Here is a 22928-nt window from a genome sequence, read left to right as displayed (position 1 = left end):
CAAAAATTAAAAAAAAAAATGTCAAACAAAATTTTTTAATCCCAAATAAAAATAGTCAAAAAAAAAAATGAAAAAGCTAATTCACATTCCAGACGTTTCATATCATAATGACAACGGTCAGATTTTCTCAAATTTTATGCATAAATTCTTAAATTTAAATAAAATTATTTGCACAGTATAATTTCATACTTTACAACCATCCTTATATTTTACCAATACTCTGCCAAACTTTCTTGTTTTTTTTTAACCGAGTTAGGACAAACACAATTGAGTATGGTAATTTTACCATCCCTTCAAACATATCATTAAACCAACTTTTCTCTTTCCAATGGCCCCACAAAGCAATCGAGATTTTACTCTTAAAATGTGGATACTTTATTGTTGGATCCATACCCCATCCCCCACAATAAAACCTATGGAGAAAGATAAAGAAAGGGGAAAAAAATATAAAAAAGTGCATATAAAGATCTAAACATTTGAAAACAAAAGTTCAGTTCTACATCATTGAATCCTACTGAGTCATGACCTTTGAAAAGAAAGAAAGAAAAAAAAAGTAAATAAAGCAAAACTTTGAAAATGATTCAATTCAAATTGCTCCTCTGTTCACATTATTAAAGGTAAAGAATCACCCATTTTCACCTCAATGCTGCAAACTATACCACCAATCAACCCCCATTCCAGAAATGATATATGTATGTTTAATTACAACAATTGTACAAAAAAAGAGCGGGCCTACTGAAGGATCAATCATGTGCTAAAAAATGAAGCATTGCACCGCATCATTTGCCTCTGCATAACACAGAATCATCACCAGGGTCACTATGAAAACAAAAACAATTTCAAAACTTGGTTTCATAAAAAACAAGAAAGTACAAGAAAGTTTAAATTCATTAGTGTACCTTGAGAATGGGTTATGAAATGAATGAATAAAATAGCAGAGAAAAGGTAAATCCAAAGAAAACACGTAAACCCTTGTCCAGTGCACTTGTTTGGGTGCTGGGGAAGCTGATGAAGAATCTTATTGAGTCAGCAGCACTTGCTACAGTTGTTGAGTTCACTACCTCCCTTGTTCTATTGCTTACTTGCTTACTGCAATCGCAAGTATATGTTTCATAAGATAACATTACAAATATGAAAAATGCTATGTTAAATTTCTCTATATCGCTCCAATTTTATGGGATGTAAGTCACCAGTATCAATCCCAAGAAGCACTTTACTTCCCTGGGTATCAGGGCTGTGCCCTGTAATTAACCAATGTGTGAGGGAAGGTGAACTATATGCATCTGAGGACCAGTTAGGCCAAAAGCCTGAATACCCTCGTTACAAAATAAAAAGTTGAATTACCCTGACCTCCCTTGAAATTTAAAGAAAAAACAACCCCATAGTTTTAACCTAATTATACAGACAACCCTTTAGTAAGATTAAATGGACCAAAATTAAGGTATATGGTGTGAAAACAGAATGATAAAAAAGGTAAAGTATAAATTTCAACGTAAAAGATATGACAACATTATTTGTGTATTCATATATGACTAATGAATTACTCATAAAAAGGGAGATAAGTGTTATATGTAAATTAAAACTTTAAAGGGATCCAATATAATTTATACTAAACTTGTGGAACTTATTGTGTATTTTATTCAACCTGCGGAGAGTTTGGTGTAATTTACCCCAAAATAAAACTATTTTTTATGGAGATGCTCCCATTCATGCCATTGCTCACAAAACTTATTGAGAAATGAGAAGGATAAGAAACAAAATAAGGGTAGTAACAAAAGCACAGAAATTTGCTGACCTTCCAGGAAATATACAACTCCCGTGACCTGCAAATATTCCCCCACAGAAAACCACAATCAGATCATATTCCATCTCTATCTATTATTGTATGGTGCACAAAAGACGCAGAAATTGTGGAACCCATTTGGATTAACTACATATCTTTGGCACTACTATATTTTTTTTGCTCAACCACTACACATTGTATGCATTTATAGTATGTGCATGAAAATTGACATGGTTGCGGGGGAAATCTCAAATTTTCAAAATAATACTAAAACATGGCATTTACATTTGAGGCAAAGAAAATGGATTCAACTTTGACAATTTTGAAGAGAAAAGTTGTTCAAAATTCACTATCAACCAGGCTGGATGTCCTGATGCAATGACCTTTTTTCCACCTTCCATTGGAACAAGAACCAATGAGCTACTACTGTCCAAAAAATGGGCAACCATACAACACATGTTGTGTCTGAAAATACAACTCATGAGGGATTGACTACTTTGTGACAACAGTCTACAGTGGCATAGCATTAGCCAAACTCGTTAAGACCCATTAGACCTAAAATGGAATACTACATTCTGTTAAGGTTTTTATGAACGAAACATTTAAATATAAAATTTACTTTATTAAAACATATCAACGTGAAAAACAATGAAATCAGAAAACTAATAATAATAATAATATAGAGAAAACATAACATGTCCCGCAACAAGTTGCTTAAAGTCATATTCACCACTTTTCATGCTAAAATTTTCATGCATATTTTAGCAGACGAAATTTGATTTCAAGATACAATCCAAAATCTCACAGTATTGGAATAATCAAAATATATACGAAAATAAAAAGAAAAAAACTTTTAACGTTTTTCATGTGTTAGATTGTGAAGGGTGATCCTTTACTTGTTGGACTTTTTAAGTGCAGCCAAACAAAGGACATGTCTCTAGCCTTGTGTGTCTTTATATTAAAAGACATAAGCTTTAATTCAAATTTTAAAACTTTTTATTATGTTCCAACATTCTGAACCAAAGGCAGAGGGGTTGAACAAACACTACCCTCTTCCCCTCAAGTCCCTCATAATACCCATCAACCAAATTTAATTTTTAACCAGAAAATTCTAAATTTATATTCATCCAGAAATCCATTATAATCACTGCAATAAGAACTAATTAATGACTAACTACATAGATTTCCCTCAACTTTCTTCAAATCCAAACAGTTTTTTGAGACTAATTTAAGCCATAGTAATTTGGCACTTACTTGGGTCAGTGGTGGTGATCATGGCCACACCCTTGAAGTCACAAGACCCAGCATCCTTCCTTTCCTTCTGATAGTAGCTATCAAAAGCATAAGAAGCATGGTTTTCCACATTATTAGGCTGATAACAATTCTCCCCAGGTTGAATCTCAGTACAATTCGCTCTCCCCGGTCCACAAGCCCAATCCAATGCCGCCTGCAATGTCTTCGCATCCACCCCATCAGCGGCAATACAATACGTCTGGTTCGTCGTGTCATTCGCCAAAAAAGTCCCACTCCCAGAAACATGTAACAAGTACACCGGCGTCGAATTCCCATAAAACAACCCCCAATTCGCCTCCGACACGGGTGGTGCCCTCAAATCCTCATTAAACAACTCATATAAATACACACTTGATGTGATTTCAGGGTGCAAAGGAGTTCCACTCCTGTCAAGAACATGTTTGATCAAATTGGAATTATATGTATCGGCATTGTCAATCGTAGCATATGGTTCTTTTGAATCACCCTTTGAAGGCCACCCAGTTTCAGTAACAAGCACTACAACATCAGTAATATTCAAATTCTTCATAGAAAAGTAAACAGAGTCAATCATAGCATCCAAAACATTCGTGTAGTGAAGCAGAGTATTCGGGTCGACCATTTCTTTCGATGGAGTTAACGGTTTAAAAAGCGAATTATCAAGGGGAACAACCCCTTTGTTCTGCATAAAAACATAGTAAGGGTATAAATTGATCATAAATGGCGATTTAGTTCGGGACAAGAATTGAAGCAATGGTAATACAAACTGGGTCAGGGATTGATTGAAAAAGGCCTGAGAAGGCGGAAAAGGGTCGAGAACTATCGAGGCGGCATGAGGGGAAGAAATTTTGATCTGGGTGTGTAAATTGGCGGCGACGAGGGCTGTGTAGAGGGATTCGATGGCGGTTACGAGGAGGGGGGAGGAGGAGGGGACGGTGGTGAGGACCTCGTCGCCGACGGAGATGGCGGTGATTAGGGTTTCGGGGAAGAAGGCGGCGACGTTGCGGCCGACCCAGGTGGCGGCGGTGGCGTTGGAGGAGCCGATTGCGAGGAGCTGGTTGTTGGGGACGCTGATGATGACCCGGATCTTGGTTTTGGCCAGAGCTTTGAGAATGTCAGGGTCGGCATCGTAGAGTCGGACATGAGTGATCTTCTGCACCTGTAAAAACGCAACGAGGTCCGATGGAGAGAGAAAGTTCGAGATGTCGGTGCCGATGTTGACACCCACATAGGGTTCTTCTTGGTTCTGTTGCTGCTTAATCTCTGCAAAGAAATTGAATTCAAATTAGACGTACAAAGAAAGATATAGTTGAAGTGGGTTTTTAATTATTTTGCTTAATCTCTGCAAAATTTTGAAATACAAAGATAGTTGAAGTAAGTAGATATTATTGTGAAGTGGGTTTTTGATTGTTTTACCTGATATGAGCGTGGAGTTTGTGAAGAAGGGGTTGAAGATGAGAAAGAAGAAGAGGAGGAGGAGAGAGAAGAGGGGGGTGAGATTAGAATTCGCCATTAACGAGAAGGTTGAGGTGTGATTGTTTCATCTTCTGGTTCTGGTTCTGGTTCGGTTAATCCACGCATTGTGTATGGAAATCTTTTGGTGGGTACGGAGGGTTTTGACTCCAGGGATGTAGTACTGTGCTGGTTCGAGTGGTTGAAGAAGAAAGAAGGAAGAAGAAAGGAGAGAGAAACATTGATGGTGAGTATACAAACCCGCGTGTTGTGGAAGTTTTCAGTAGATCTTACTCTCTGTTGTGTGGCTTAATGATGATGCACAGAGAAGGGCCTATTATTACACCAATATTAGGTAGTCCAAAAAAAAAAAAAAAGGGTTCGAGACTTGAAATACTTAAAACGATGTTATTTTGAGTATAAAATGATATTATTTTGATAGGGAAGGATTTTGGTCCAATCCAAGATCGGATTGGATCGTATTATTAGGTCCTTAGAAGCTCATCATGACTCCCGTTTTGATAATTCAAACCGTTCAATATGTAGAACTCATCGAGTATTATATGCCTGTAAAAAATCACGTTGATCGGATTTCGATAGTTATGTGAACAAAACAGTTTTTTATCAACCGTTAATTGTATCACTGTCCATTTTTTTATACAAAACTGATTTGATCACATAGCTATTGATATCCGATTAACGTGATTTTTTATAGGCATATAGTACTCGACGAGTTCTACACATTGAACGGTTTAAATTATCAAAACGGGCCCAAAAAATAGCCCCATGAGCCGAACTGAACAGGTCCAATCTTGATTTCAACTTGAGACATGCTAGACTCATTTTGATATATTTAAATCATTTAAGTTATAAAAATTTGGGCCATTAAATATTTTTCTTATTATTATTATTGACATAATATAAATTGTAAAATTTTAATTTTTAGTTTTATTAAATTATACTACCGACAGCAAAAATGGAAGTACCTCTTGCACTTTCTACCTTCCTTTTTTCGGGATTTAAAAAAAAAAAATTAAAATTTTACTTTTAGAGGTACATCTTTGAATCAAAAATTTTATTAAATTTAAATAAAAATTTGATAATAATTTTAATTTGATATCGTCCACATCAATATTAAAAATTAAAAAGTTCTCCAACATTGTATTATTTTTTAATATTTATTTTTTTAAACTTATTAATGTTTTATTTGACAAAAATAAATATTAAAAAATAATTTTAAAATTCAAAATTGTTTTTTGTGGCTTATAAAAAAATGCCGAGTAAAAATGACTTTCATAAATTATCGTAGTGACATTTTTGTAGCCAAACAAAATATAATTATTTTTTATTTGCTTTAAATTATTAATTTAAATTTTTTTATTAAACATGTTTAATATTAAACCTATTTTAACGGTATCATTTATATATTTTTATTGATATTAATTTTTTAAAAATATATTATAATTTTTTATTTATTTGATTTTTAATTAATTTTAAAGATGTTATTAATATTATTCAAATCATATTAATATTTCAAAAATGAAATTATATAGGAAAAATTACCAATAAATCCCAATTTAAGGAATGTTGATCCATTTAGTCATGTGTTTTTTTCTTATGAACCATTTGGTTTTATTTAATTGGTAAGGAATATTTTCCTTTGATTTGGCATGTATGGAGTTTACATATTTACCCTTTTGTGGGATTTGGTGTGACTTTTTTTTTTTTTTTTTTTTTGATGGTAATGATGTTGAGGGTAATGTTTTACATTTCCATTTGTGCATGTGGGTTGTGTAAAGTGGTCAACGGTGGATTGTTTTACAGTTGTTAATGTTATTTTTCTTGTAACGTGGTAATTATTTTTCTGGATTGTATCACGTCAAACACATTTATTAGTTATATAACCATTGCGATGATGATATGCAATTACACATAATAAGTTTGATAAAAAATGACAATCTACACGAGGTCTACACAAACCACTTGTACTCACATTTGTCAAATGATCACAAACCAGTACATGATGACAATTTCGGTCTACATCGTTACACATAAACAATTACAATCTTATTAGGCTTACTTCAGGTAATGTTATTAATTTTCCTCCAGGTGGGGCAAATTTAACTTAGAAAAAATAGCAGGGATGTACTCCACATTTCCCTAATAATGCAACAGGGGAACACCATAGTACTGTAGACACACTTCAATTTTCACACAATGTAATTCCACATTAAAACAGAATTAACAAACACGGGAAAATATTGCAGCACATGTGTCGGCGTAGCTGTGAAATTAACATGCACGAACATCTATCAACTAAATGAATATCATACCTCCAACCCGGGCATTTTTTCAGTTACAAATCGACAACATAACATCAACATACATGATTCACTCCTAAACTAATAACCATAACTCATACCAACAAAATTCCCATTACTGTGATTTTCAGTTGTTACACACGTCACTGTACCAACAAGAAACAACAGAATACCAAACATAATCTTACACATATAGTGTGACTCCAATGTAACATTGAATCTTCACAACATAATTTTACCCAAATATAGCATTGCACATTACATTAACAACATAGGGCATGTAATGACGAAAGTAACCCATACAACAACAATGTGGAATTCGATGAAACAAATTGGAACAGGCAACCAAGTTGACGATTGACCGCTAAAATATGAACACGATGTTCTCTCATAAGTCTTACGTTTGCACACTATACTACCTGCAATATTGTTACCTTTACATTATTAGGCCATTTGCCGCCATCGAAAAAAAAATAAATTAATTAAAAACAATGAACTACCCATCCTAAATATTACCACGACCATCACACAATATCATCTACTTGCTTAAGTTGTTATCAACGAAATTGTAGCATACAATACACATTACAAATGTAAAAAAAATACAATCACACCTGAAAGCTCAACCACCGGGGCATAACAACTTGAAACACCATCGACATCAGTACCAACAAATAATATACCGCATGGTGATCACTTACAAACACATGCATGCATGTCATTAATCATTAACAAAGCATTGACATATCGCACAATGCAAAACCAAAGTAATTATGGCCATCTTCACCAAAAAAATGACCCCACCATTTAAAAATTGTTCGCTTAGTCAACGTAACTGCCATTGTATTACAAGAACATGTACACCACCCACAACACATTCACAAATTCACAGATGTAATTAGCAGGTCCAAATGAACTGCAACACAACTATATTTGGATGATCCGACTTACGGAAATCATTAAGGTCACTATGAACTTAAATGTCATTCAAAACAATCAATGTATCACTACGTGTAATGTCTACTAACATGCATTCCGCGAACAGGTCACACATTATTACATTTACGTATACAATCGTAACTACAGTAAAAATAGAACCCAACCACTTACTGACACTATGAAAAAAATCCCACTATCCAAACATGGACATTATATGCACTCCACAAAATTGCAACCACATATACAATTGTAAAAATATGGGACGCATTGTGTCAATACAACAACTTAACACTACAATGACACCACCATCAAATTGACAGCAATCTATGATCACACAACACACACATCGCCACAACATCAAACAGAGGTTTTTCCCAAATGTAAAACTACCCAGAATACAACCCAAACATTCCACGACTACACCACTTCGCAAATCCAAACCCACCCAAACATTACAATCAAACAACATCAAAGACAAAGAAAACATCACTAACTACCCATCATATACACGCACATACTTTAACATTAACCACATATACTCAAACACCCTAAAGAGAATAATCCATAATAACTAGTGGAATAAGAAGTCGGATGAAACAGACCTAATACCATCATTTACCAACACAATCAAAGGCGCAGATGATGGGTGGTGGTTAACTTCACGCCGCCGGCTGTCACGACACGAATGGCAACAAAGACAGCAAACTTACACAGCCCCACTCACTTCTAACGATTCAATGTTACAACATATCAAGTGGAGTGTTGTATTTCTAGGGTTTGGGAGGGAAGCCAAATTTTATCTAGGGCAACCACGAATAGCAAGCTAACATTCCCAAATCAATGAACACTACAAGAACATTTACAGAGTAACATTTTCAACTCCAAACATTGCCATCTACATTTCTTTCTGAATGATCGGCTGGAAGGGAAATCCTAAAAACTATACAATAGGCTTTTGTACAAATTTGTAAAATTAGCATCACCAAAACCCTCATTCTACCCCTACGTTTCCGAAAACCATATGGTGGGCCAATGTACAAAAGGGTCTTTTACATTGAAATAAGACTTATTAATCCACAAGGAAAAAAGTAGGACTAAATGGTTTATAAGACATAAATTTGAAATTTATTGATACTTTACCCAATTATAGATACTGTGTTAAAAGTTAAATACATTTTAATAAAAGAAAATCAAAGTATAAAATTTATTTACGTATTTGAGAGAGAGAGAGAGAGAGAGAGAGAGTGAGGTACAGTGTGTGCAAGTGTGTCAGTAAGGGGGAGAGTGATATGAGAATTGAGAGAAGAGTGGGAGAAAAAGATAAAAAAAATTCCCTATAGTTTGGGCGAATTACACTAACAGTCCCTATAGTTTGGGTTGCGTGTCACTTTGGTCATTGACTTTTCAATTGTGACACATTTGACCTTGAATTTTGAATTTTGAATTTTGTTCCAAATAAGGATAATTAAAGACCATTGCTCAATTTCAATGGCAAAGTCGTCAATTTGATATAATATAAACTAATTTGACAAAATAAATGTTAAAAAAAAATATTTTTGAATTTTTTAAAAATTATTTTGACCCACTAAAGATAAAATTATGTAAAATTGATAAATTTTTTACGCATTTATTTATCTATTTATTTTACTAAATTAATTTTCATTATGTGTTTGGATGATGATTATGTAATGGGTGGTTGTTAGGCTTCTAATGTGTAATCAATATATTTAATATATGAAAGCACCATTGAATCCTGGTTTTGAAAATGTTAAACCATTTAGTCCTTTATGTTTTTTTAAAGACAAATAGATCCTATTTCAATGTTAAAGACTTTGCAGCCCATGTTTTTATGAGGTACGTGTCTAAAATTAAGGGTAAATACGGGTTTTTGTTGGTGTTTAATTTACCAAAGTGTCCAACATTGAAATGCATTGTTCCGATGTTGTCCCTCTACTGTGGCTGAATGTGGAAGGTTGTTTCCGAGTTGTCGATTGTGATTTCAACATTGCAGCGGTTCTGTTCGCATGATTCCTGTGATTTTGTTGGTGTTTGGTTTGGTATTGTTGATGTAAATTCAAAATTTCTCATTTGTTTGCCGCCCAAAAACCCTAGGTAGCTCAAACCCTCATTCGTAGAATTACGTTGGAACGTCATCAAGTTGGGTCTCACTGATGTTTTGTCCGTCAGTTGGCGTTGAATCGGGCAGGAAGACATTGTCGGCGTCGGCGATCGTCGTGTGAACACATGGTGTATTCTCACACACATCAACCCAAACATTAATCCCGATCGTTGATTGTTAATAATGTGTGCGAGAATACATTGGGTTGATGTGGTGTTCTGTGTTATACATTGGCGTGTTAACGGCAGGACTTCTATGTTGGGATTAATGTTTGCGGCTATTGTGCCCTTTATTATGATGTAGTTGTGCTGTAATGTAGATTTGTGTCTTTGTTTGAGTGAGCCATTGTCGTGGTTCTGTTGTTTTTGTGATGGTCGATTTGTGTGTGTTGCTTACGTGGGTGAGGAACCACTAGTTTTGGGTGATGTGTTCATGACTGGTAAAAAATGAGGGGGTAGACATTGGAAATGATTTTTTGTTGTTTCTGTGTGGGTTGTGGTCCCCTGTTTTTGTAGGGTATATGAATAAGTTAATAGTTGGAGTGGTGTTGTTAAAATTTCAATGTTCATGCTAAGTTGTGAAGTCCTTAAATTTTAGTGAGGTTTGTACTGATGATTTTGTTATGTCGATATAGTTCCTTGGCTAACGGAGGTCGTATGCATGTGTGTGCTTTTTGGAAACGTTAGTTGAACAGTGTTTTGATTACAAATGTATGAATGTGGTAGTTGCATACGTAGTTGTCGCAGAAACGTTGGGGTAAACGGTTAAATGGTGACTAAAGGATTAAGTAGTGGAAGTTTGTGGTAGGATAGTAGTGTTAGTGTGTATTGTTATTATGGTAATGTTATGTTGTGTTGAATTGTTTTTACACACCCAAAACAACTTAATCAATAAGAACACCAATTGGGAAACAACCTACGCGTTCATTTTAAAAAAATAGAAAATAATTTAATGAAAATTTAAATAATCACCCATTATATGATCATCATTCAAGTACATAATAAAAATTAATTTGGTAAAATAAATAAATGTGTAAAACATTTATCAATTTTATATAATTTTAAAAAATTTAAAAATATTTTTTTGACATTTATTTTTATCAAATTAGTTTATATTTTATCAAATTGACGACTTTGCCCTTAAAATTGAACAATGGTGTCTTCAATTGTCCTTATTTGAAACAAGATTCAAAATTTAGAGTTAAATATGTCATAATTGAAAAGTCAAGAATCAAAATAACACAAGGCCCAAATTATAAAGACCATTAGTATAAGTTGTCCTTTTGTTTTCACACTCCACTGTTAGGGAAATTCTAAAACTTTTCCCATTGATTTGTAATTCTCGGTTTGGCATGTAGATTGGGATGGACTGGGCTAAAATAATTACAAAAATATAAAATAGACTTTTTAGTTTTTGGTTAAAATTATCATATTTAAATTATAATCATTTTATTTTTTCTCTTAAAAAAGTTAAAAAAATCAATCCTAAGCGAAACTTTTGGGTCCCAAATTAAAATAGCAAAAAAAAAAAAACAACTCATATCTCAAACAAAACTTGAGGAATTTTCCTCTGCTTCACGAGACAAGTTTAAGTGGTGCTCCAAATTAATAGTTATTGGTCTAAATAATAAAATCCATCATTTATGTGAATTTTAAGTGACAAAATGTCAATCTATAAATAGAATAGAACAATGTTTGTAGAGTATTGAATAATTTCTCCAGCTCCAATGCCCAACAATTCTCCCTAAAAAATAAATGAATCTAATCATTAAAATATGACAATGAATTGCAGACAATCTAACCCCAATGCAAAAGTTTTCGTTTGGTAAAGAACGTTTTAGCATATTTTTTATTTTTATTTTTATTTTTATTTTTTCACTATTTTAATTTAGTTAAAAAAAATTCCGTTTGCAAAGAATTTTAAATTTTTTTTATAGTTTTATAAGAGAAAAAATAAAATGATTATAATTTAGATATGACGTTTATTTTATTAATTTTTTAATTTATTTTATCTTTTAATGAGTTAAATTAGTCTTAAAGGGTTGTTTGGAATGACCTAAATAAGTGCACTTTTTGTCTTTTTACGAAAAGATGTGCAGAAAAGTAGAGAGGTGATGTGATGAAAAAAAGATAAAAAGATAAAAAGTGCGTACTTATTTTGAGTAGCCAAACTTGGCCTTAATTTACTTTCCAAATGAGGCTTTGGTCTCTTAATCAATACCATAATAGATAAATTATAAATACATCCTCTTGAGATTTACTTAAAATATAAATTGCCCTTGTTATTTGAAAAATTACAAAAATACCTATTTATCAGAACTTTTTTATTTAACAAAATTAATTAAAAAAATAAAAATTTTAACTTTTCTCTTATACAATAATAAAATTATTTGAATTATTAATTTAAATATATTTTTGACATCATTAAAAATTATTAACTAATTTGATGATTTATTAACAAAATAATCTATTTATTATAAAAATTAAAAATCACATAAAGCGATTTATATTTTAAACCAACCTCAAGTTATAAATTACCCATACAAAAAAATAAATAAATAAATAAAAATCGGACCTTACTGTAATTTTGTTGTCTAGTCTAGTTTGGACTGGAGTGGCTTGTAATCAATGAAGAAAATGGTTTTAGATTTTCCACGCTTATTATAACCTAGTTTTAGAGATTAAATATTTTAAACATATAAGAGTTTTAGAGATTAAATATTTTGATATTTAAAAGTAATTTTTTTTTTTGTAAAACATATTTAGAGATCAATTTCTATCGTCATGAGAATAGTCGCTAAAAAATTGTCTCAAAAAATAAAAAACAAGGTTTTTTAGCGACAAAATTTTGAAAATGTTACTAATAAATAGATTTTTAAAGACAAAATAATTTGGTCTCAAAATGATTTATTTTTTGAGACAAAATTTGATCTCAAAAGGATAATAATTCATCACTAATGTCTAATTTTCGTTGCTAAAAATATAATAACGACACTTTTCGCAACAAAAATATTTGGTCATTAAAAAATAATTTTGTCCCTAAATTTTGGTCTATAAAACCTTAATTTTTTTTGTAGTGGCTAAACAATTTGCCTTGTGTAAAGGAATTTACAGATCAGTTTCCTTTTCAAAATAATTACTAACTCATGAAAATATATTATCTTAAATATTAAAATTTATAATTTTTTTTATTAATTTAATTTTTTTTATTATAAATATACACTCAACTGTTAATTCTCCTAAAATAATAGAGCACTCCACTTCAAAAGAATTCTCCGGTGTTGGTTGAGTGTAGTTCCGACTATGAGTAATTGAAGTTGAAAAAATTGCAAAAAGAAAAAGAAATGTGCATGGTTGGAAAACACTGCCAACCGTAAAGGTTCAAAAGAAAGAAAAAAAAAATCAACAATGATTCATCCCCTCTTTTCCCCCACCCCCTTTGACCCCCCCTCTCTCTCATTGGTTATATTTTCCTTTTCTTTTTCTTTTTTTTCCTGCTCCTCCAATCACCACCCGTCACGTGGCAAAGGGGGGTGAGGGGGTGACCCCCAAAAGGGGGTCTCAAGCATTATTCAAAAAAAATTATTCATACAAAAAATTTATAAAAATAATATAATAATGTTATTTTTATAAATAATTTCATTTTTATATGTGTTTTATTTTATAGTAATGCTATGTAACTCGAATCTGCCTTCCCCGAAATCAAAACGACGTCGTTTCGTCGTTTTGATTTTTTTTTTTTTTCTCAGAAGAAGAAAATCAAAAAAGAAGAAGGAAGAAGAAGAAGAAGAAGAAGAAGAAGAAGAGAATGAAGAAGAAGAACTGGAGGGGCCAACATCAACCAGGCTGGGCTGCGACGGCCTCGACCCTCGATCGGCGGAGGTGGAGGCACGGCGATCGGCGATCGACGACGGCCTCGACCCTGTCTTCTCTTTCTCTCTTTCTCTTTCTCTCCCTCTCTCTCTCCCTCTCTGCGTTTCAGACTGGAGGGAAGAAAAAAAAGAAAAAAAGAAAAAAAAAAGGAAGTCAGGGGATTCGGGGAAAAAATCATTTTTCTTTATTTTAAAGTGAGAGTTTTACATTAAGTTGGATAATTTTTATGTCAATTATGGATATAGTTTAACTTGGATTGGGTATTAAATCCTAAGGGACTAGCGAAATAGTAAAAACTTTATAATAAAATTTAAAGTTTCGCATTCATCAGCAACTATTAAAAATTTATCGATCATTAATTTTAATATTTTGAAATTCGTGGATGTAAATAAAAAGTGATCTAAATATCTGATTATTAAAAATAAAAAATAAAAAGAGCCTTGGGTTGGGTACTATACTAGTGTAATCTGCAGTGGGTCACGAGAACACTAGGGAATAATTTCACCACATTCACAAGTGGGGGTTCACCACCACTGTACTCTCACTCTGGAGAGAGAATCCTATGCTCTTCTGACATGTTTTTGAGCAAGATATTGAGCATGTTTGATTTATATCTAAAGATAATGTTTAAGAAAAGGTTTAAAATTTTTGTTTGGTTTAATTTTTTTTATAAAAAAATTGAAATAATTTTCTCTCTCATACACATTAATCAATTATTTTTTTCTCTTATATCTTATCTCTTATCTCTCATTCTCAATCATTTTTTATCTCACACACATTTACTTAATTACAATAAAATATCAAATCATTCCAAACTCTAATGCTGTGTTTGGTTGAGGGATTTGAGGAAGGATTTGGAAAGGAAAATGGAAAGGTAGGTGAAATATGAAAAAAAATATACCTATATGTCACATAGTTTCACACACTTTTTCCCTTTCTCTTTCTAAATCCTTCTCCAAATCCCCCAACCAAACACAGCGTAAAACTATTTTCAAAATATACAATTAAATAAACCAATTTTTTTTTTCTAAACTCTCTCTCCCAAAATTTTGTTTGAAAATTTATCTCAAAACACAAAGTAAACACACCCAATTGAGCGGATTCTTTGCCACATTTCTTTCATGGGAAATTTCAGGTAAGGGTCAAACTTAAAAAATAATTACAAATAAGTAATAAAATTTATAAATATTAATAATTTTTTTCATTAATATATAATATTTTTTTCAAATTTTTATTGATGGGTAATTTCCGGTCTTTCATTGTTTCAAATCTTATTCCTACCAAATGATGAGAATTTAGAGGAATTTATTGTATGAATGTATGGTAGAGATTAGAGAAGGTATTTGACCCGTTTGGCGAGTGAGATAATCAAAAAGTTATTATAAATTATTTATTTTTTATATTTTTTTATAAAAAAAATTAAAAAGTCAATTCCCAAACATGTATATATGACCTGAGCAACAAGATTTCGGCATCTATGCCTCTGTTTGGCAAGTTGATTCTTGGGCTTTTTTGGCTATTTTAGCCACAAAAGACAAAATAGGCTATTTTAGCCATAACAAACAAAACATCACATCTAACCCATAATCATTACATTCTTCTCTGACAAAAAAACTCAAAAAAGTCAAAAAGCCAAAAAGCCCTTCCCAAACCAAGCTTTTAAGCCCAGGCTAAAATAGTCAAAAAAGCCAAAAAGCCAAAAAGCCAACCCACTTCCCAAACGGAGGCTATATATGGTTAAACCAATTAAAATATGACAGCTGTAAACACCAACAGCTCCCATGGCACATTAGGCCAGTACACTTACCATATAACAATTGTGAGACTCACCAAAGTCACTTAGTACTGGCCTAAGACCATCTCCAACGGTGAACCAAACCTGGCATCAAATTTAAAATTTGGTGAAAAAGCCACTTTTTTAAGCTCCAACGTTTTCACCAAATCGATATCAAATCCAGAATTCAGCAAAAATGGTACCAAACTGAGTGCAGGCGAAGCATTTCACCAAAACACTGTTCCTAACCGTTGGGATGAGACGAACGGGTCGACCATCCGGTTGACCAACCGGTTAACCAACCGGTCGCCCCAGAGAAAGTTCAGACAGTTCACAAAAAGGTTGAAACCAGTCAAAAAAAAAAAAAAAAAAAAATTTTTTGCCTAGGTGGTCGACCACCCGGTCGACCGGCCGGTTGACCACCCGGTCGACCACCAAAAGTTGAAAAAGTTCAAAAAAAAAGGTTCAAACCGGTAAAAAAAAAAAAAAAAAAAAAAAAAAAAAAAATTTGCCGTTACCGGTTGACCGGCCGGTCGACCAACCGGTCGCCCAGCACAAATTTGATGAAACGGATTTGATGTTGAACCGTTGGAGCGCGAAGTATCAAATTAAAGAAATGATCCATTTTTGACTCAGATTTGGTGAAACATTTGGTACACCGTTGGAGATGCTCTAACGTGCTCCAAGTGTTCTGCCACATCAAGTTTTGATTTTACTTTTTATAACAACAAATAATGAGTGAGAGAGAAAATCACAATAACTCAGAGCTCGACTTCAGATCCATTACATAAACTACTTTTTTGCTATAAGAGGGGGATTGGCGGATGTGGGGTTGGTGGTGCTGTGAAGCATATGGGGGACGTGTCATGATCTTATTTGAATAATTCGAACATTTCATGTTATAAGATTTGTTAAGTAGATTAATCATGAAAAAAATTAGGCTAATCGGATATTTATAGTCTCATAATAATATTACATTTATTTATTTTTTTAAAAAAATAAACAGTTTATATGGTTTGAATAATTTTTTTTTTTTTCCAAATAATTAGGACTTGGTCATAAGGCTACCTATGTCCAATTAATATAATTTTTTGTTATCGATGATATGGTCAAGAAATCTTAAAATAAAAATGGTTTGAATCATGGAAATAAACTTGGAAGAAACCATCATGGCACTTCATAGTGTCTTTTGGTGGGCTCTATTATGAATTTACTAAGGCCTCGCTTATTTTTAGAGGTAGAATGGAGGAGATTCATAATGAGGGAATTAATAGTGAGGGGATTATTAGTGAGATGATTGATAGTGAGGGAATAAAGTAAAGTTGTATTTGTTTTGATGATAGTTGTTAGTATAGGAATTGTTAAATTATTTTTATATAAAATGATAAAACAAATAAAAAAATACAAAAAATTAAACATTAATGTTCAAAAAAAATTTCCCCATATGTAAAAAATATATATTTTTTAATCCCCTCACTATTTTTCTAATACCACCACCACCTCCACCTCCACCATCTTAATCCACTCCTCCATCTAAATCTCTTCTCCAACTCTACAAATAAACATAACACTAAACCTTAGCTCCATCCTAATCTCATTCCATCCATTACACCCCAAAACAAACGGAGCCTAAGTGCTTGTTTGGGATCATCTATAATAGATAAAAAGTCAAAAAGTTATTAAAAAAGTAAAAAAGTTAACACTATTCACTAATCAAAAAAGTCAGCCTACACAGAGAGGGCAAAAAGACTAAAAAGTCCTTGCTGGCATGCACAGAAATTTAAAATAAAATAAAATAAATAGCGCAACAGCAGCACAGTGCACTGAAGCGACATAGTGCAGGTCAGTGCTCAGAAGGCACTTCGGTAATTTTGCTAGTTGATACAAAATTTTAATATATATTTTTTTATAAAAAGTCAAAAAGTTATTCCAAACATACATCTTTTTTTCCGCTACTTTTTTAGTCAAAAAGTTATAAAAAAAAAAAAACTTATATAGTTCATCCCAAATAACCTCTAAAATGATCAAAATCGTTTATTTTGTAACACACGCCAAACAAATTATTTGTATAATATTTATAGCCACATAATCAAATTATGTTTGTTTTAAAGGCAAACGTAATTTTGATAACAAATCTTATATTTAGGATTAATGTAACTTGACCATGTGGTTATTGCGATAGCGTTTGGTAACGTTTACATTTTTAGTTTATGTTTACAAAAATTTTATAAATTCGTTTTTGTTTATTTTTAGAAAAACATAAATTACAAACGCGTTTGGTTTGAACAAAATGTTTAAAAAAATTTAAAAACATAAACTAAAAAATATGCTTGTTCGGGCCTAAAATATTTATATTTATTTTTATTATTTATGACAATGAGATCACACACATTATAATTGAAAAAAAATAATTGGAAAAAAAATTAATTGAAAAAAAATAATTGGAAAAAAAATTAATTGAAAAAAATGAAAAAAAATTAATTAAAAAATTAATTGAAAAAAAATTTAATTGGGAAAAAAAATTAATTGAAAAAAAATTAATTTAAAATAAATTATTTGAAAAATATAATTAATTGAAAAAAAAATTATTTGAAAAAAAGATTAATTGAAAAAAAAAATATTTGAAAAAAAAATTGAAAATTGAAAACGTAAATTCATTTTTTGAGTTTACATTTTTTTCTCAATTTTATAAACTGAGACAACCAATTATAAATCAAAAAAATTATCAAACAAATTTTTATAACAAATTTTTAATTTTTTATAAATATAAATTAAAACTTAAAAATGAAATAATTACCAAATAAATCTAGCAATGTGATGTACTAAATGAATAATTATTTGACGAGTTTTAGAAAATGTCCTCTTGATTAACTGTGAATGGACGTTACTGAGAAAACGCACAGTAAAGGTCATTAATATGTTGGCGCTCCCAAATCATTAATAAAACAACAATGTTTCATCCCATTAAAAATATCACCACTAATAGCACTAATGTATTAAAAAAGTAAAAAAAAAAAAAAAACACAACTTCAAGACCAAAACATCACATCATTAATGGCGGGACCCACTGCCACCTAATTAGTGGGAGCACTAATTAGTGCTCCCAAGCATTTTTCTTAATAAAATTGAAGGCATTGATTCAGACTCCCTTAAAACTTCTTTCCCCACCACTCCTCAAACACGTGGGGGTTAGGGATTGATAGAGAAGAAAAAAAAAAAAAATTTAACCAATCAAAAGCAAATGGGGTCAAGGAGGTGACCCCCAAAAAGGGGTTTCAATCTTTATTCTAAAATTGAAATAATTAACAATTTTTCAGAATCTTTTTCAGAAGGTGACAACTTTTTTTTTTAATTGATCAATATATCTAGCCTTCTCTCTCAAATTTTTGGAGGGAAATTTGAATTTTGGAGGAAAATTGGACAATTTTGACAACTTTTTAAAATCTTTTTCAGGATGTGACAATTTTTTTTTTAATTGGTCAATGTATCTAGCTCTCTCTCTCAAATTTTGGAGGAAATTTGAAATTACATGGGGCATTTTTTTTTGAAAACCAAACATATATCCATTTTCAAAACAAAATTTTCAAATCACTTTTCTAAAAAATAACTCAAAGAAATTTTCACATTGCAATTTTTTTTTAATTTCCATATCATCTTTGCAAATAAAATTTTATCCTTATTAAGGGTGCTTTGAGATGTTCTAAATAAATATATTTTTTAATTTTTTATAAAAAAAATGTGTAAAAAAGTAGAGAAAATGAGTAAAAAAGTAGAGAAGAGATGTTAATAGACGATGATTAATATGACCCAAAATAAAGTGAGTGTATGCAAAAAAAAAAATATATATATATTTTTTTAGTACATACCAAACACTTACTAAATTGAGACATAATTAACTTATGTTACAAGTTGACATTGAGACTAAAACTTTTTAGAGGGAAAAAAAAAAAAAAAAACCTAATGTTTATTAAATTTTCTTTAAACTTAAGCAACACAAGTTTTTCTTTTAAGTAATTAAGTGCAAAAGTTGTTTGAAATTTCTGAATCATTAATCCTGTCTTTGGTTGGGGGATTTGAAGAGGGATTTGAAAAAAGAAAGGGAAAAGGTGTGTGAAACTAGGTGAAATATGGATAAGGGGTCACTGCTGTGCGTGAAGCACAGCAGTGACTGTGGTGTCTTCATTTGAGGTGTATTATGCCTTTATTTTTATGATCCAAACCGTTTATTTTGTAAGGTTTGTTGAGTACTTCATGCCTACCAAAAATCATATTAATCGGATATCAAAAACTATATGATCGGTAATCAAAAAAATAAATAATAAGTTTTATTTTGAGAAATAACATAAATAATATGCAGTTCGATCATATAGTTGTTGATATCCGATTAATATGATTTTTGGTAGGCATGAAGTACTCAACAAACCCTACAAAATGGACGGTTTGGATCATAAAAATAAGACCATAATACACCCTAAATGGATGCACCACTCACGCACAGCAGTGACCCCTTGTCCGTGAAATATATGTATGTTTTATTCATATTTCACCTACCTTTTCTATTTCTCTTTCTAAATTCCTCCTTAAATCTCCCAATCAAATACAACATAAATGTACCACAGAAGGAAAAAGAAAAACATAGAGCTAATATTTTGTTTCCAGGTCCTGAAATTAACGAACACATAAATCTTACTCTCAACCTTTTACTATTCGGTCAACTATTGAGAAGGTTAATAATTAGAGCTAATATTGTTTTCAACAAAAACAATTTTATAATAAAAACTCAACCTTCTATCTTTGGTTTGATTTTTCACATTTTTTTAAAAAAAATTAAAAATTAATTTAATGAAAGAAATAAAAAAATAAAAAAGACTTATCATTTTTATATCATTTTATATTTCAGAGGCCAGAAATAATTTTTAAAATTATTTTTTGATATTTATTTTTATTAAATTAATTTCTATTTTTTTCAAAAAAATTCTGAATTTTTTTTTTTTTTCTGGAAAACCATCAAACAAGGCCAAAGTTCTCCATCTCCAAAACAAAAATTTTAGCCTTACTTTATCATTAGGCGAACTTAGTCTATCGCCTAAAGTTTTTATAAAATTATAATTTTTTTTATTAACGAAGGTCTTATTTTTTTCAAAAGTCTATTAAAACAAAACTTCAAGCTATTTTGAAAATTAGCTATTTTAGTTGATTTTTTAGTATTTTATAAAAAATATGTGTATAAAAATAGAAAGTATAGTTGACTTTTTGATTTTTAATTTTGGTTATTATTGCTCATTTGAAAAGTGATTATTTTAGTTAATTTTTGAACTTTTTATAAAAAAATATATAAAAAATAAAAAAACATAATAATTTATAAAATATATATATATTTTTTACTTTTTAACTATTAGTCAAATGCGAAACAAAGTTGCCCTTCATTTAAGCTAAGGTGTGACAAATATTTTTTTAAGCCACTACTGTTGGCCGATAGTTGTTGTAGCTCAACAAACAGTATGAGTGCCATGTTGGGCTTCAAAAGGTAACCACATAAAGGGTCAATTTGAAAATATAGTCAAAAAGTTAATTTTGATTTTTAATTTATTTTGAGTTATATTATTTTTTTATTTTTAATACATTTTTTATAAAAAAAATTTAAAAAAAATAAAAAGTTAACTTTTAACTAACTACACAAAACAACCCAAAATATGAGATAAATTATAAATATATTTTTTGAGATTTATTTAAAATATAATATATTTTTTTATAGTTTTAGAATTTACATTTCACCATTTGGAGTTCCTGATTTTATATAAAAAAAATCCCTATTTTATTAATAAATTATCAATTTAATTAATAATTTTTTAATGACATCAGAAATTTATTTTAATTAATAATTTATACAATTTTATCATTGTATAAGAGAGCAGTTAGAAATTTTATTTTTTCAATTAATTTTGTTAAGAGTATTTGTAATTTTTCAAATCACAAAATGCAATCTTATTTTAAACAAAAACTCAAAAGGTGCATTTGTAATTTACCCTAAAATAAAGCGTTTTCTTTAATAAAGATGATCTTTTAGGGTGGGCCCCGGAGTGTTTATGTGATTAGAGAATTTAAATGGTATATTGGGTGCAGAATCTGTATATGGAATTTTAAAAATTCTGTTCAACTGCCGATCTGGTTTGTTCAACTGCACAATCTCGAGCCGAAGAATTACTATACTATATTATAATGGAAAAAGTAATTTAAAATTTTATTATATTATATTAAAAATTTATTTTTTTAATTATTAATACTTATAAAAATTATCATTTATATATAATATATTTTTTAAAAATATGCACTAAATTAAATTTCTCCTATTAAATTTCTCAAGAGGCAAAGGGTAAAATAAAATTTTGCCAAAGCATGTCACGTTTGTATTTTTCCTTCTTTTTTTTTTTTTAAAGGAAATAGTCATTTGCTAAAAATTTAGTGGGTCGGTAAATTTAGTGGGTCTAGTAATTATAATGGTAAAAACTAAAACATTTTTGGCTTTATTATCGATCAAAAAGTCTCGTGTGATAATGACACGGTGAAAATGACTATGTCAACCTTCAAATTAAGACTTATTTTGAGAAGTGAGTTAAAAGTCACCTCCGCTGTTAACCCTTTTCCCTCTCTCACAAAAAGACTAAAAAAAGTCAAAAAATAATTTTTAACTATTTTTTCAAAACACCCCTAGATTTAACACGAGATTTTATTCTGTCATTTTTTGTTAAAGGGCTTAGCTCACCATTGGAGATGGATTCTTAAGATGTCTAGATCAAAAAATTACGAGAAATTTGCGAGAAAAATGAAAAGGGAAAAGTGAAAAAAAGAAATGTTAAAAATGGGTACGCCTAACAAAACATTATATATGTACAAGGGAGAAATATTCGTCGCGTTCGTATTCCTTGCGTCCAAGCTCGTATTGCGTCGAATGATGTCTTGCTTCTTGAAACACAATGAAAGTGAGCTACTAGGCGGATGGTTTGCCAGAAAATTCTTCCAAGGGTCAAGTTAGCACTCTTCAGAGAAGGAGAGTAGAGAGAGTAAATAGTGCAAGTTTGCTTACTCCTTTCTCAGTGAGGACATGCGCCTTATCTAGGCTATTGCCTTGCTTTCCAAGGTTGCAAGCGCACTATCTCCTTTGTTCTTTGCTGGACAAGTGGACGTACTATCATCTCTTTTCTTAATACATATGCGCATCAATCCTGCCAAATAGCATTGGCCAAACTGCCAAATGGTATTGACGCGTATCTCGAGTGGATTCCTCTTCTTCATTGGGCCACGTGGAATGCTTTGATTGAGCTATCACTTCTAAATTAATTCCACTTTAGCTATCTTCAACCGTGCTAATTCTGAATGTTCTTATGTTGACCGAGCC

The 22928-nt window shown here is 31.1% G+C and overlaps 1 protein-coding gene across 2 annotated transcripts; it reads right to left on the bottom strand.

Moving 5' to 3' along the window:
• Positions 1-558: 558 nt before the first annotated feature.
• On the bottom strand, positions 559-4884 carry LOC114263980 (O-Glycosyl hydrolases family 17 protein). Of its 2 annotated transcripts, none has more exons than XM_028204569.2 (5): positions 4472-4884; positions 3038-4318; positions 1796-1823; positions 900-1089; positions 559-819 (listed from the first exon to the last, which is right to left on the bottom strand). In XM_028204569.2, exons 1-4 carry the CDS (start codon positions 4566-4568, stop codon positions 912-914), a joined length of 1584 nt encoding a protein of 527 aa, XP_028060370.2. In that variant the 5' UTR covers positions 4569-4884; the 3' UTR covers positions 559-819; positions 900-911. The 2 variants fall into 2 exon arrangements, with proteins under 2 accessions (XP_028060370.2, XP_028060369.2); XM_028204568.2 differs by having other exon boundaries at positions 559-789.
• Positions 4885-22928: the final 18044 nt, after the last annotated feature.

The sequence above is a fragment of the Camellia sinensis genome, chromosome 9 (genome assembly GCF_055761805.1).
Source record: "Camellia sinensis isolate YWXY chromosome 9, ASM5576180v1, whole genome shotgun sequence".
Classification (NCBI taxonomy): Eukaryota; Viridiplantae; Streptophyta; class Magnoliopsida; order Ericales; family Theaceae; genus Camellia; species Camellia sinensis.
The sequence above is the reverse complement of the archived record's forward strand: the minus strand, read 5'-3'. Positions and strand labels throughout refer to the sequence as shown.

What these genes read in the sequence shown, in the direction of transcription:
- LOC114263980 (XM_028204569.2), bottom strand. Translation starts at nt 4,568, where the DNA reads ATGGCGAATTCTAATCTCACCCCCCTCTTCTCTCTCCTCCTCCTCTTC. An exon ending in AAACTCCACGCTCATATCAG is followed by an intron (nt 4,319 to 4,471) that starts GTAAAACAATCA and finishes ATTTCTTTGCAG; the next exon opens with AGATTAAGCAGCAACAGAAC. An exon ending in AGTTGTATATTTCCTGGAAG is followed by an intron (nt 1,090 to 1,795) that starts GTCAGCAAATTT and finishes TTGCGATTGCAG; the next exon opens with TAAGCAAGTAAGCAATAGAA.